Source organism: Taurulus bubalis, assembly GCF_910589615.1.
Source record: "Taurulus bubalis genome assembly, chromosome: 12".
NCBI classification, from domain to species: domain Eukaryota; kingdom Metazoa; phylum Chordata; class Actinopteri; order Perciformes; family Cottidae; genus Taurulus; species Taurulus bubalis.
In genome coordinates, this window is record NC_136600.1 from 21,049,023 (window position 1) to 21,066,041 (window position 17,019).

Below are 17,019 nucleotides of genomic sequence, written 5' to 3' on the forward strand. Positions count from 1 at the left end.
TATTACAGCACTTTGAAGCCATAGCAACAACATCATCTCATTTACTTTTCACCAACATCAAGCTGCACTGCTTACTGAGCTGACAGCAGTACTTCTTAATTATACTATATGAGCTATATGTCACAAGAACACAAAGTATATGTACCAATTTAACACCGACAGCATGTTATTGTTTTAATTTCTTTGTCACATCACACATTCATACCATCCCCACTTCTGACATCATGCTCTATCCCACACAGTAGCTTTGCTTTGTATTGGCTAGTTATATTTGATCTTTTTCCACTCAACTGGATCTTAAACCCATAAACTTTTTTGATGACTAATTATGTCATCTTTTTGCGGCGCTTTTATCATACAAGTTCATTTACTTGGATAGGTCCATCAAAGCCCAACAGGCCATAGACCTTATTCTGTGAGTATCCCTGTTTACCTCTCTTGGGATTTCCAATCATGCTGTAGCGCGGAAAGCCTGGCAGGCTTCTCTGTGGTCCCAGGAGGAGGCCATCTTTCACCCACTGCACAGTCCCTGAGGCCCGCAGCACCTCACACCTCAACACAGCTGTGGCTCCCATCCGCACAGTGAGGTTCCTGGGCTCAGACCTGAAGGCCTGCTGGGCCTGCGTGCCTGGAGACATGAAAAGGAGGAGGAGGAGGGATGTAGTTGGAGTGGATCGGGTAGAGGATGTGTTGGGATTTAATGTGAAGAGGTGGAGAAGATCAAGGGCTGAGCATGTGTGAAGAGCATTATTAAACTTGAAAAAAAAGGAGAAGAGGAAAAAATATCCTAAACATACACCACAGGGATGCAGCCTTGTGGTCTTTTGTCTGAGAAGGCACCCCATTGTGCCTGGCCACATTATTCATCTTGGCATATGTTTTATTGATGGGAGACTGCAGTGATACAGCCCTGAAAATGAGTCAATAAAGTAATTACTGCAAATTAAATCCCCCCTCGGCCGTGCAGATAGGGTGTTGGGCGGAGGGAAACGCATGGGGTATCAGAGACCTGGTTCACCTGCGTGTTTTTCTTCAGTGTCGATGTCCCACCAGCTAATTCCTCCTGGGAAGTGTATTGACTATCACTTTAATTCCTGTTGTTTGTCATAGGTGCAGCTAGCCATCCTTCAGCCAGGCTCTTAGGTGACATTCTGTGGTGCGGTGCACTTGAGTCAGGAAGGTAACCTTAGAACAAGCCAGCAATGAGCCTCTAACACTGGGGCTAGGATTATTATACATAGGGTTTATGAATAAATTCAGTTCAAGGGGCCAAACAGAACGGCATACTCTAATTAATGCCTAATATCTAAGCGTGACTTTCATTTAAACAATGCCCCACAGAGAAGGCCGGCCGATTCCGCCAGGCTGTTTGAATCTTGACCTTCATTGAAGCAATGACCAAGTTGTTTGTGAAGTGCATGCTCTGTTGCGTCTGACAACATGAGTGAGAGGCAGAGCTCTCAGATCAAGGCTGAACCAGTCACCTCACGTCAAATATGAAGGGCAAGATTGGCCATTACAGAGGATGCATACCAACAACCAAACACAGGAGAACACTTGCATACAGTTTACATAAATGAATACTCAACAGCGGTCTACGGCGGCGTCTGAAATCGTTTCACTGTTTTATTCCGAGATACAGAAAAACTAAATACCATATTAAAATGTAGCGATAAGACTTCTCATGTCCTGAAGTGAGATTATGTAACTTTTATTTAGATTAATAATGAGCACGAGCTTCCTTTCACAACATGATTTCAATAACAATGGAGGGAACCTTTGCTAAGTTCATTACATTCAGAGGTTTTGCCACGAAGTGTAAGACAGTAAATGGGAATTAAGTAACATTGTGGTCTCTTTAACAGTGAACTAAGTTACTTGCACTAGTGTTTATTTTAACTCTGCATCCCAACCTCAGTCTCTGGCTCGTTCTCATGAACAGAGGAAGGAAAATAACTCTAGATTTGTCTGTTAGTGCATTTTACAACTTTAAGGACTAGCCTGCTTTTGAGCTTGTTGTGTAGTATTACCAAATCACTTTACTGACTTAATGCTCAAGCTACTGTTCACCTACATTTTAGTATGTCACAGGTAAACATTTTAATGGTTTTCTAACAAAATAACAAGTTAATACTGCATCATCTTTGGTGCATGGTCCCACTCAACCACTCTTCTCCACAGTCAGGCTCCTTAATGATGATGTCTGAGACTTTACACCTGAAGTCAGTTGAAATGAAGAGGAACTCAATGTTCCAGTATCATCAATGACTATTATTCTGCATTCTGACCACAAAGTTAGCCTACGTTTTTGTATAAATTATTTGGAGGAATTTGCTGTGAATTTGTCACTACAGCTGGCCCTCACACATTACAAGTATTTGACCCATTGCTGATATAGGAATACTAATTACTACAAGCAGACCTTTTGGAATGAACTGACTGTACCACCAGGGTGCTGGAGCTGCAGCTGCTACATGGAATGCAACCATGCCATCATTAATTAATGTTATTAATTACAGCTGTGTTTTCCTTCCATGACCTGTCAAAATGTCTGCTGTGAAATATTGATTGCCATTCTTTATTCAACGGTGGATGTATGCATGCAATTTCCCCACCCTGATTTCTACATTACGTTTTTTTTTAAAGATTTTCAAAAGCAGCAATTTCTTTCCAGACAATGTTTCACAGCCTCTACTAGGTATATATGCAGCTCACATACTATGTTGATACAAATGTTCATTTTCAGCTAAATCTTCCTCTCCCATCATAAGGTAGCAGGATACATTTGAGAGTATGTTATCCACTATATTGTGGGATCACTTAGGGTTATGTTGAGTCCATGAACTGGAAGCCTTTGTACCATTCACCATGGAAACTAGTCAGGAAATACTGTGCACATAATGCCCAGTAGCAGTTGGTGTTGTTCATGTTCTGTATAAACTAGTCAATGCTGGAGGTTGGATTAGGAGGGGCATACACACAGTGTATAAAAAACTGCCAAGGATAGCAGACACATGCTCACATTGGACAGATTTACCTTCAGCTTAACAACAATCTTGGTAGAAAAGTCACTCTGGTCACATGTAGAAACCCTTAGCAACATTTTAGGCAGTTTTCCGATTAATCTATTTACATAAAACACTAATACCCTGAGACTGGGTTCCCTTGAATCAGTCGCTGAACAGAATGTGTTTCTCTACCTGAGATCATAGGAAGAATGGTGCCCCTGCAAAAGAGCCCACAAAAAGATGCAGCAGCTGGTTTCCTATTTGACAACAATGTTGTTAATAGCTGGTTCGGTTCACCACCTGAATTGGCTATTTGCTCAGATGATGGGAAAATAAAGTGACAGGAGATATAATCGCACAGTAAACCTGTTGAAACTGCAGTAAACGTGGTATCTTTGACACAATGTCTACAAGATTAGGGGATGCATTTACTGATAAGATTAATCTGATTAGTTTAACTGACTTACTTTCACAGTAAATGCATCACTGTAAACCTTTGCGAATTGAGAAAGCGACCCAAACACATATACATAGATTCCCTATTATAATACAGTGGAAATGAATTTAAGGCTTTAATACAGTCAAGGTTCCCACTGCTCAGCTTGATGGCCTGAACTGGAATGGGACTTGAGAAAGCCTCAGTTAGTGTCATGATAGCTCCATGGTGACATTTGATTCTCTTACCCCAGATGAGACATAGGAAGGGTAGAGTGGAAGGAGACACAGTCCATGCTGAAAAGAAGTCCATTTCACCTTGGACAATCCTGAAACAAGCATGAACAAAAACAAGAATCGATGTGAGATATAAATAACAACATGTACCCTACAAGATGAATATGAGTAGGTCTATGCTTTATGGAGGCATTTGTATTAAGTCCAGCAGTGAATTACAAGCCTTTAGTCATTCTGTGTTTACGTTTCAAGGTTTGAATTTCTGAAGAACATACTATAGCTTGGGTTTGCAATATTACTTATTATTATTCACTTCAGCATCGGACTCACAAGTCTCTGACGAGCACATGATTACAACACAATTGCAGCAGACTTATCAGATCAATCAATCAATCAATCAATCAATCAATCCCGCATTGGGGTGCAATAAAAACATGAACAACTTTCTGAAGAACTTTCAGTGTTTGGGTGGCTTAGTCTCTTTAGCTAGTTTTAATTTTCTAATGAGTCACGATGAGAAAACTATTTAATTAGACCTGTACATTTTAATACGTGATTACTGTTTTTTATGAAGACCTCTGTGGATTCTTCTGGCATTTTATGTAGCTTCTTGTAGCACAATAATTGAGGTTCAGCTGATGATGAAGAACAGAGCAAATGTGATGTCATATTTGTGATACATATGTGACACTTGTGATGATACAGGGCAAATAGATACCTTTCAAATCTCTGCAAGTTGATTTTTGCACATCACTTAAATTACAATAATGGAGACAAGTGGCTGCATGGAAAGCAGAAAATCCCTTCAACATTATAGAAATTGCAACATGATCTGATAAACATCAATAATGTGAATGATGTAAAACGTGTCGTGAATAAAGAGTGCCTTCTGCAGAAACACAGCATTGGACAATTCAAACAACCTTTTTAATAATTAGTGTCAACACAGGACATAACAGTGTAATGCTGGAACCATTACCCCTTCCCTAACATTTGTCAACAGTTTTAGTTGTCTGCAAATACAATATGCTGCTGCCCAAACAAAACCGTGACATATATTGGTGTCTAGGCATGACGACTTGTTGAGTAAAAGGGTTATTAATGCATGGTCCTTTAAAACAGTCATGTCAAAATGTCTGTGTATGTTTTGTTTTTTTGGGGAGGCCATTTCCAGTATCATGCCATGCTCTTTATGAGAATAGCTCAGGGACAGTTTGGAATTAGGTCTGTAGGCCGTGCTGTGGGTCTGTGCTCATTGCATCCAATACTCTCCCTTAGTTGACCTGGAAGAGCCCTCTGTGGATTTGAATTTTTTGTAAAGTTTGTAATCACTTCAATTTATCTGCTGCAGGAGTGGAACAAATAATAGTGATTTACTTAATTGAAAACTAAATATTTTCTCATCTGCATAGACAAAATGAATTGAAGGAAACAGCTCTTTGACGCATCTCCCCTCAGTCGATTAGTTGCACTCCAACAGGCTTTGATAAGAATTAACTCTGTATTTCAGAGCCCCCAGTATACTCTTCGAAAACACACAAGGGCAATTATTTCCCTCTTCAATGAACAGAAATTATTTTCTGAGGTAGAAAGTGGCCGTCTTCTATATCCTCTCTTTTACCGTCTCACGTAGGTAAACACAATCATTATTCCCTGCCTAATGTTGACATTACTTCTCATATACACTTTACAGTTATCCAGTTCTTGATGAGAAGTACTGGATTTATTTCCACTGTCTCCAGCACAATGAAAACAGCCAGAGCTCTTCCTTTGGGATTTAGAGCTCAGTTACAGCAGGTGCAGCAAAAAATAAATTTGGCCAACACAGAAAGGTTGCTGCTGGCCTCACGAGTCCCCATTTTCATTGGGACTCAGACACAGCCTCCCTGACCTCCCCACATTTACACCAGCTAGTCAAAACAACCACCTTAGTTGCTTAGAAATGCAGCTTGCAAAAATGTTCATTTGCGAATACATGTAGTTTTTTAATGAAAAATCTAGGATGATTTAATAAGTGTAATATGTCATTTAACAGTTTCAAATGTAACATTAGATAAATACCAGACCAAATCAAAATGTAATTTGTCTTCAAATATTAGAAAGACTCATATTTCATTACAGCAATTTTTTTTTTTTTAACCTTGTTCTTTGCCAGCTTCTTACAAATGCAAATGAGAAAGTTTGATTTGAAATTTGATTTGCTTTCAGACACAGGTCTGCCACTCTCCCCGCAAGGGCATTAGAAGCAGCTGAACCATTCAGCGTGACCCCGACAGGTAGATTTTTAATGGCGTCTTTCATATCACCATCAAACGACTCAATACACTCAATCCTAGGCCAATTTAACGTGAAAACCCATGAAATCAGTCAATGTGCAGAAAATGAAGTTTCAAACCCCGTGCAGCCGTCCAGCTCAGCTGTGGTCCTACATCTTAATACCAACCTAACTTCTTACCAATCTCACCAGTTGCCTGTGGCTCCAATTGCTGCAGCGTATAGAAGCTGCATTGTGAACCATTACTGATGTAGCACTGAACTGCTGATAAAGAGGGTTTCTAAAAGATTCAGATTAGATTATCAACAGAATCTAATTGGATCCGAATCATGGATTTTGCATTAAAACACGGCATTCTTTAAGCGCTATGATTAAGACCTAGCTGAAACAGATTAGACCTGAGTCTCGAGAATAGATCAAATCTAACACTCTGGGCTTCGTCCAGCAGATCGACGTGTCCAGCAGTAACACAAGATGTTTGTGTGCTTTGCCTGCACTCGCTTCAGCTCAAGTTCACTGGATTACTCTGACTTGCCTACACACACTCACACACCTGCTCTCCCCTGAAAAAAGTTGAGAGACAGAGAGGCAAAACCTTCTTTCAACCTCCACCATCTCATGCACATCTGCCTGCCTAGGGTGCACAGAAAGAAAGAGATCGAGGCAGGCAGGCAGAGAGGTGGTGCCTCCTTCTTAAAAAAGCTAGGAATCTTTGAATAGGTGTGTGGATTTGCATGAGAGAGAGAGAGAGAGCTGCTCCTACCTGTTGAGTGACGCCGAGGCTCAGGAGCGTCTTTTTGTCTTCCTGATCTACAGATGGCTCTCTGAACACAAGTGAGCAACGGAGATGTTGAAGAATGCCAATGGGACTCCCCCTTCTCCCACTCCTTAGTCTAAGACGGAGGCAAACAGATGAAGAGAGGGAGAGAGGCGGTAGCAGAGACTGAGGAGTGAAGGAAGGTGCGCATACGAGAAGTGTTGGTGGTGGTGGTTACAAAGGGGTCACCTGAACGGGAGAATAAATGTCAAAAAAACAATAACAATGTCATGGCTCCCCCAAGGATTCAGAGCATTTTTAATACTTTTAAGGCCACGCGGTAACAAACCAACCATTTAAAAAGTTGTTGGACCTCTTGTTTCAGCAGAATTGAATAAATAACCATAAAAGCGTAATAAAGTTGCATTGAGCCAGTAATAGGAGCAGAGAAACAGGCCTTTAGTTTCTTTCTATTCTGCCTCTCTGCGGAGTATTCATGAATCCCAATATTTAGCATTTCACTGTGGCGGGTTGGAAGGAGCAATGCAACCCTCAAAGATACAGATGCAACATGGATGTCTTCACAGCCGCTAGTTTGTAACATTTATGCTCATACATAATGAATGGCATAGAAAGTACCCACATAACTGTATTTCCTATACGGAATACTCCTGGGGTGATCTGATCTGCTGCAGAGATGGAGACAGGCCAACGAATTCACTTTCAATCGTGGGATATTTGATTTTTCTTTTTTCTGAATATTGCTACCCCCCCAACCTCTGTCAATTATACACTTCCAACTGAATGGCGGATGGAGAATACCACCATTTGCTCAGTGGAACATACTGAAAGCTCTTCTAGCAGGACAACTTAAAGGTCATGTTTATTTTCCACATGCATGTATTTTTCATTTGATCTGCTGATTGTCCACGCTTGTGCCATGGCTCTGTGCCGAATATATATTCAAGTGATTTGCTCTGTATAAACACAAAAGCAGTTATACTGCTGCATCTGTTGTTCCACGGTGGGTCAGGCATGCAGTAATGACAGAGCAACCACTGTATGTGACAGTGCTGCCTTTGAAACTCCCACATTTGTGCAGCAGGCCATAAAGAAAGAATGATAATGACACACACCGTATAATGGCACAAATTCAAGGACTGTAACCGTATGTTGTTCATGCTGCACAGCGCCAGTGTCCAGTATCGCTCTCTGCGTAGTGTGTGTGTATGGGCAGTGTGAGTGAGTGTGTGAGTGTGTGTGTGTGTGTGGCCCAGATGTTAGCAGCTGGGTTGTGTAGCCAGAGCTGGCCCCACAGACAGTCATTAAGCTCAGCAGCCCAGGGCTGGAAGGTTAATTCCCCCGCCTGGAGGAGTATGTAGGTGGGAGGCAGGAGAAAAAGAGGGAGGGAGGAGGATGAGGTGGAGAGGAGGCAGGGGGGGGAGGGGGGAGCAATGGGAGGCAAGGGGGCTGTGAAGCTCAGCACTGAGTTCACACAAACAGCACTGTCAGCAAGAGAGGAGCCGCTCCACTGCCAGACGAAGGAAGAGGAGGGAGAGAGCTGAGGCCTGACAGAGAGCTGGTGAGGGAGGGAAACGGACAGAGGACCTGGAGATGAATGGGGAGAGGGGAAAAGCAGGAAAGAGGAGGGAAATACAGTAAGCGGGTAAAAAGAATTCATGTCAGGAGGCCGGACAGGCAGAGGGTGAGATGAAGGGGACGCGAACGAGCAAGGTAATGGAGCGAAAGCAACGGATGGAGGAAGGAGACAGAAAAATACTGTAAAATGGGCTGTGGAGTGATGAATAGAAGACGAGGGAGGAGCACGGGAAGGGGGGTGGAGGGTGGGAGGAAGGAAGGCTGACATGAAGAGTTGTTTTGAAAACCAACAGGAAGTCTACTGACTCAGACCAGTGCGGCAGGGAAAGCAAGGAGGAAGATTAATCAAGAAAGCAATAAGCACTATGGTGTAAAGCAACACAATATGTGGAAGAGGCAAAGATGGGGTCATGTCCAGGAGATTGATTCAGAGAAGGGATGTAGGAGTGGGACTGCATGCAATATGTCTGTGTGTGTGTTTGAGTTCCTGTGTATGTGTCTATGTGTGTAGAGTATTGGTGTGGACGCTTGCATGGTGTAGGAGGCGTGCTTAAATCATCCAGATCGTCATTAGCAATGTGGCAGCACGGATTCTGTCACTTGTCAAAAATAAAGAGGAAGAAATGCTTAATTACAAAATAGATATGACAGCTTGGAGTCAGCTTACAATTTAGACAGGCAGAGAAATCCAACGCCCATTACGCTATCCACGCCGAAAAAAAGAAGAAGATTTAACTAGTTCTTGGGAAGTGGTTAATTTAATGAAAAAGGGCCTCAGCAAACCTTCAAGACTACTGAGGGCTCTCGACAAAGGCCCGCAAAATTATCTTTGTGCGTTGAGCTGGAAAGTATTACACCCACACTCTGAGCCTCGGCATTAACTACAGCCATCTGACCTGATGATCTGATTGGAGCCCCGGCTTCTGTTGCCTGCCACAGTACAGCTGCCATATCAGTGATGCCTCTGTTCTAAATCTGTAGACAAGGTCAACATGTTTTTTTTTTCCTCCCCTGGCCAATCTGGCTTCCAGTTGACCACAGGAGAAGGAGATTTTACAGTGCGAGCGCATGCATCACCAGAAACCAGAAAGGACAATTACCGGCATTAAAAATAACAGTACAGCATACAGAGATAAAAGGACTTTCAGCATAGATTGTTGCTTAATCCCCTCAAAAGTATGCTATCGTGATGAAGTCTGAATAAGGAGCTTGTACCGCTGCAGGCGAGTTTACCAGCAGCAATTCTTAAGTTTCTGTGCTTTGGTTTGAACTGTGGTGAAGCCGGAGCATGTGGACATGGACAAGGACATGTATCGGGGTTAAGACGGATTTGGAAAAACCCAATTAAACACACCAACACACTCTTTGCTGTTCCCTTTCAATCCCCATCGCTGTGTCTCTATGCATGTTGGCAGCCACATGTAGTTCAGAGCTGGGCGTGTGTGCGTCTGTGTGTGTTTGTGTATGTGTGTGTGTTTGTCAGGATGGATGGAGGGGGCTTGAGACAACCAGCTGTGGTGACCAGATTGGGGAGGGATTATTTCTCAAATCTCCCCCATTTACCTCAGCTGCCTAACAAGCTCCAACATAACCATGTTAATTCACTGATATTGCAACTTTGATTCCGCTGTTGATAACAAACACACCGTGTCGGCCAATCAAATGAGATCTTGTTGACAGATATTTGCCCAGGTGAAGAACAACATGACGAGGCTGACTGAGCGACTGGGAGAAGGTTTTCTATGAGATCAAATCTTCACCAGACTAATAAACAGCATCAGATATATAACTGATGGCTTTAGATAGACAGTACACATAAATACCACTGAGTTGCTGCTAGTCTATACCACACCAGGGCCAAGGAAAAAGCAAAGGCTAAAAAGTACCAGACTTCTTTGGGAAACTCTCGAACAGATTCCAGTGTGAAGTCATGAGGTCAGAGGCTGGACAGGGTCACTGAAACAATATTATTAGGTCACTGAGGGAAGAGCAGCAGGGTCAGATAATAAGACTCAATCCGGCTGAGTGAAAATGCACGGGAGGGAAAGTGCTGACGCCTCCCTCGCTCTTGCTCATCCAATTCCCAGCGCTTCACTCTGTGCCACTGATATTCATGCCGAGCTGTCCGTCCACGGCCCACAAACTTTAACGTTCGCCGCCTCCGCCGTCCAATCTATCGCCCCGCTGTGGTGATGGACGAACGGAGAAAGAGAGAGAGCGGAGAACACGGCGGAAGGTGGAGAGGGAGGGTGGAACGTACATGGGGGGGGGACAATATTGAAATTTGAGGTCAGAAAAGACAATTGGTATATCCACTCTTGTGTGTCCCATTCATTCATTCAGAGTCGCCTCATCCATGTACAATAAATACACGCGCAAACATATGTGCATGAAGAGCGCGCACACACACACACACACACACACACACACACACACACACACACACACACACACCAGAGCATCCTATCACAAGCAATGCAATATAGAAGATACACAGAGCTCAGGCAATAACCTGATCCTGGTGAGAGATGTTATAGGCTTTGACAGGCGGGGCTGAGCCACACAGACCAGGCTGTTCTCCCAGTGTCAGTAACAAAACAGAAGGATTAGAGGATGAAACTGAGCTAAATCTGGCCGAGCTAAAAATGGGGGCAAAAACAAGGCATGGAAAGAAACAATATTGAATGGATCCAAAGCAAGCCTTTAACAAAAGCTATTAAGCAATAAAAGGCCACTTTAATAACAAAACCCTTGTGTTCTATTATTTATGTTCTGCTGTCCACAAACACACACACACACACACACACACACACACACACACACACACACACACACACACACACAACACACACACACACACACACACACACACACTGCACACACACATAGAACAAAAAAAAGTGAATGCCCCCTACAAACAACTGCACTTCTACAGTTTCTATGAAAGAGCCTCCAATGACTGGATTGTTTCTTTTCCGAAACATTACAATAACTCTCACACAGCAAAATCAAAAGTATTGGATTTTCAGTGTTAGGGTTGAGTGTTAAATTATAGAGTTATTTCAACTCAGGTTTAGTGTTAATCAACTCCAAGAGAGTTATTCTTCAAAAAGAGTTGGTGTTAATACAAGGAGTCAAATTTCATATTCTGCAAACAACTCTACAGTGTTGACTTTACACTACAGCTAGTGTTACCCATTCCCCCAGAAGTCTGCATGTTTGAAAGAGGCGGGAGATTGTTTGACGCAGCCAGACATACTCAGACTCTTTTATGTGGACTGGACATGTTCGGACATCATTCAAACTGTGACTAGGAAGATTTGTGTGTAAGTATGTCTAAGCATATGCCTATTAATTACATTTTTCTACCCTAGTGTGTATTTCTACAGGTAACATTAACGTTGGTAAAGGTATATCCTTGTTGGTTAGCTAACATTAGCTAGCTATCCAGCTCACCATGTTTAGCTAACAGAATAACATAAAAGAATGTTTAGCCAAAGACTGTGGTGTTAGCCAAGTAGGATGAATAGTGATATTTTTCTCATTAAGAAATTAGAATAATCAACACACGTTGCAATCACATTATATTATGAACCGTGATATTTTCATGTATAAATCTGCTTCTTAGTAAAGATCTGCGTCGAGGTACGGCTGCCATGTGGCTAACGTTCTAAGCTAGCATGTACAGTCAATAATGTTTGCTAGCATTTGTGTGTGTCAATATAATGCGTGACCAGATGTCAAATGTCAGAAGGAGTAGAGTCATTAAAACATGCTGCAGACAAAAATGTCTGCACAGTTGAGACGTGAAGAGATTTGCAAGCTTGCTGTTCTGGCCGACACGTATTGTTAGCTAAATAGACGGTCAGGCTCTTTTAAGTGAACGGTGGGAGAGCCGGGCGCTAAAAGTCAAGGCGCTGCCACTCTCCCAAATTAGCTGCATTATGTTAACACGTCCCACACAGACGATCTCCTCAAGGGTTGGCCCGAACGAAGTGTAGAAAAGCGGTTTAGTACACCACTTTTATCGCCGTTTTAAAAACCGGACGCGTGTCTGTTTTCAATTTGCCCAAAATGGTCGAAATTCTTACACCAGACTTGGACAAACCACGCCAAATTATAGAGCCACGGATAACCTTCAATTCGGCTGGAGGAAGTTTTCAATAGCGGGTCCGTAAACCGCTTTACCAGACAAACGTGTCACGAGGTCGGCCGCGAAACCGCCAGGTTACCCGCCAGTTATGGATGATTCTTTCGCGATTTTCAATCCGCCCAAAATGGTCGAAATTCGGACCCCAGACTTGGGCAAACCACGCCGAATTATGGAGCCACGGATAACCTTCAATTCGGCTGGAGGAAGTTTTCCTTAAGCGGGTCCGTAAACCACTTAACCCGACGAAAGCGGGCCACGCATTCTCCAGGTCAGATCCTCTGGACATTTTTGGAGCATGAAAGGGGCTTAAGTGACTTAAAATAGTTGGTCACACAAGCATGATGCACATTAATTTGATTTAGTCGTACACTGTCATCGCCAGGTGGCATAGTAAAAGGCAAGGTTAAAACAAAACATGATTTAAAAAAAAGCTTCAGACTTTTCATGATCAAGGTTGGTCAAGGTGAGATTTGGTTCAAGTCAGAAGTATGTTAAGGTGGCAGAAACCGAAGAAGGCTATGAAGACTACGATACATTTATTGAGAAAGGTTGGTATTACTTGTTTATTACACAGCCGTATCTGTTTGGAGTAAACTAATTATTTGCTTGAATGTCAGTTCATGTTATGTCTTTTTTTATATTAATTTAAGTAATATGTTTGCCTCACCTATCAATTGGTGTTTTATTATGTTGACCAATTGTAATCATGTCTTGTGAGCAAGTCAAAATGGACAATTGGTGTATGATGGGGAATTTATATCACATATTCTGCACACTGCTCAGAGATTATAATAATAAAAGTGTCAATAGAAGTTTTCAAAGGACCATTTTTCTAAATGTTATATTCTCTCAGTAATAGGAAAGTTAGGTCTTCCTCTACAGACAGACTTGCACTTGACAGATGAATCAGGGACAGAGGTGGATGCAGATGTCTTTGAGGAGCTTTTACAAGCAGGGCACCTTACCATCAATGTGTCCACAGAAAAGTCTAGATGACTTAGCTTTGTTAGGGAAAAATGAGGATCATGAACTGTAATGTACTGTGAGCTGTTTTACTGACGAGTATTGTAGAGATGTGAAGGTATAACCATTTTTTTTTGTGTATTTCTTTTAACTGTCTTGCAGTTGTTCTTCAACCAGATCTAGCAGAAATTTCTTTTGAGTTGAATGTGTCAGGCACCTTATCCTCTGTGCCATCTGATTCATCTGATGCAACAATAATTCTTGAGAACGATGGTGGGGGGAAAAGGACCCACGCCGATCGGGAATCTGTCAGGCCTGGACTGAAAGGAGGACCCAGATGCAGGGGATATTCGTACCGGCGCACTTTATTGTTTCCTTTGATCCAAAAACAACTCCCTCACTAATCCGTCGAACATAAAGCGCTCCCGAAGGAGGAAGAAAAACAGGGAACAAAAAACAACTTACGCACAAAAACTTTCGGGAAAAATCTAACTATGACTGTGGACGCGGGCTTTGGTGCATGGACAAGGCAAAACACTTTGGCACAGGACAGAGGGAAGACGCAGACTATAAGCACATGAGGGTAATTGGGAACAGGTGGAACCACTCAGGGATCAGGGGAGACAATCAGACCAGTGACACATGAGGAAGAGCAAGTGACCTGAAACGAGAGGAGAGTCAGGCTTCAAAATAAAACAGGAAGTTACGAGACAAAAACCCAAGACAAGACAACCCTCACCGCAGTGTGACAGAATCAGCTGAAGCGGTAAGCTAATTACATTTTTTAAATGTATGAAATTAGTTAATAAAACTGAAACACAAAGATATCGTGCAGACTTGCTGTGGTCTTGTTGCCGTAAAGGTTAACATGATAACTTTTTTGTCTGATTCTTTTTATTTTTAGATGGTGAGAGATGTTCTTCAGTCCAAGCCAGGGGGAGAAAAAGTGTTGCATGAATATGACAAAACGAAGACATTGACGGATGGTACCCGGCGCCATATGATAAACCTACATCTACATAAAATGCATTTTACAATTTTAAAGCTTGAAAAATAATATGTTTTTCTACTTTTAAAGGAGGATCCCACCAACCTATGTGCGAACAAAATACGCTCTTGGCATCATCACTCTATTTCCTTACCTCAGGGATCCTTACTCAAAAAATGGATATGTAAGTTTGTAAATGAATGGCTTATACTACAATTTATGCAGGGAGGTTATTTATATATATATATATATATATATATATATATATATATATATATGTATATATATATATATATATATATATATATATTTTATATATTTGAATTTGCCTTGTTTTGCTGTGACCCATCAGTTATGTTTAGTTTTGTTATTTCTTCTCGAATTTTATAGGAGCACTTCTATGATGCTGACAGTGGATCTGGTTATTTAGCCTGGAGGATAAAAACAGTCCAGCGCAACAGTGCAGTTCCATCCCGGAGATGCTCAACCACCAGTACCTATCAAGATGGTTCAAAGAGCAAGAGGGATTTTCTCCTAACTGACAAGCAACTGTTTGGCGAGGAATGCCGTGATGCAATCTCCATATTGAAGCATACGACTGATGAATCGGTTGTCAAAGAGAAAATGAAGGCAACATTTCAACACCGTCAGACGGTAGTTCAACAAGACCAGCAAAACTCCTCAACAGTCCTCGATGTTTTCCCACGTTTTCTCGATACACCTGGCTTGGTAAGAAATGCATATGGTTTTATTTATTTATTTTTAAAGTGAACAATGTACATTTAAGGACTACACGGTTGCAGGGACTTACGGAGTTTCCTCTGTGGATTGACCAAGACTTTACCATGATGTTTGGAGAGGAGGTTTCTGGCAGATTCTTGGCAAAATGGCCCACTTTCTTCAAACCCAGGATCCTGGCAGACTGCAAGAATTCTAATGAGAATGTTAAAGACCTCTTGTCTGGGCATCAATCCTCAGATGCGTCTGGTAAGCATCGCTCATTATCTTTTTAAAACATTCATTTACTTGCCTGATTTAAAAAATCTTGTATGCGCATAATGTGGATATATTTATTTTCACATGAAGTCTTTCTTAAAGCTTCTACTTTCTTCTGGTTTCCCCCTAGGCTGGGACAGTGACCTGTAAAGCATCCTACTGCTGGTTCACCTACTTCCCCCTACTGCAAAAGGACCCAAGAAGAGTCCTAAGATTAGCTCACATCAAGCAGTCAAACATGTTGTGAGATATTTGAGGGTATGCAATGTTTTAATATGCTTTTTAATTTAGTTATTTTCAATGCCTCTTTTTGTGAAGAGGCACATACGTTTTTACTAATGTAGTGAGCCATTTAAAACTGTTCCTCGTGCTTCTGTTTTTTTCAGATTGGCGCCAGTGTTGAGACCTTCCTTGAGAGTTTGGAACCAGGACAGAACATCTTCCTGTATGTTGGTGAACAGAAGAACCACCTCCAAAGATTCTATGTCAATGTTGACCACAAGGCCATCCCTTGCAAGGCTCAGATGTCCCTGGCAGCTTTGGATGAACTCTTCAAGGCCCACTTCATCTTCAGTGTTAACTACCATGAATCCATTAACAGCTTCTATACATTCATCCAAACCACTGTGTTCAACATTGATGTGGGAAGTACCAAGGAAAGCCCTCGTGTGAAGGAGCTCAGAGCAAGACTGCTGAACACAAGTATCTGAGGTGACACACATCCTTGGATGCAAATATGTTGATTTGTTTTATCTGCAAGTTACACCACAGAAGTTCTATGTTGCTTTGTCAGCATTTGAGATTTTACCATGGTTTATATCCAGGAAAGACATTATGTTTGAAATGTGGACCTATGATAAACAGTTTTCTAATGAGATGGATGAAAAAATATACATTGTGCCACATTGCCATGTTGTGTGACCCGTGCTATTGTTTTGTGTGACCTGTGCTATTGAGGCTGCCAATTAAGAAATGTTATTGTAATGCAAATGCTATGTTTGTGGTGGGCTTGAAAATACAAGTTTTATTTGAACAAACTTTTGTATTGATGATTTTCTTCTTTGTAATTAAGTACTAGGAATATACTGAATTCAAAAGTAATATTGTATCATGTATAGCAGTAGGAATTATAACTCCCTACAGTGTTTAAACAATACATATAAATCAACTCTACAAGAGTAAAATACAGAGTTTCATTTTAAATCCTCTATAGTGTTACATAGCTCAGCAACTCTAGTCGGTGTTAAAACAGAATATACAGATAGTGTTAAATTCTGCACACTAGTGTTGTGTAAATTCAACACTGGCCTGTGTTGACTGGTGTTAAATGTCAACTATTGAGAGAGTTGCTTCAACTCTATCACAGTGTTAAACATTTAACACTTTTAAAAGTGTAGTTTTAACTCAAAATAGGGTGGACCAATATAAACAAAGTGTTGAATGTAACTTTATTGGTGTTGAATTAACACTGCTGATTTTGCTGTGCACCATTACAGCTTTAACTTCAGTGAGCAGAGGTCAGCAGTATTAGAGGTGTGAAGATTTCTTTTTCTAAGGAGGATGGGATTATGTGTCATTACTGAAGGAGATCAGGCAATGCCGTTTTCA

General features: G+C 41.6%; 1 protein-coding gene across 1 annotated transcript in view; it reads right to left on the reverse strand.

Moving 5' to 3' along the window:
* nphs1 (NPHS1 adhesion molecule, nephrin) overlaps nt 1-3,771 on the reverse strand; it is a gene marked incomplete at its 3' end in the record, with an annotated part of 33,077 nt that extends 29,306 nt beyond the window's left edge. The window contains exons 1-2 of the mRNA XM_079227335.1: nt 3,693-3,771; nt 434-628 (exon numbers count right to left, since the gene is read on the reverse strand). Coding sequence (XP_079083461.1) covers nt 434-628; nt 3,693-3,756 — 259 coding nt within the window. The 5' untranslated portion in view covers nt 3,757-3,771. The remainder of the gene's footprint in view (nt 1-433; nt 629-3,692) is intronic.
* Nucleotides 3,772-17,019: the final 13,248 nt, after the last annotated feature.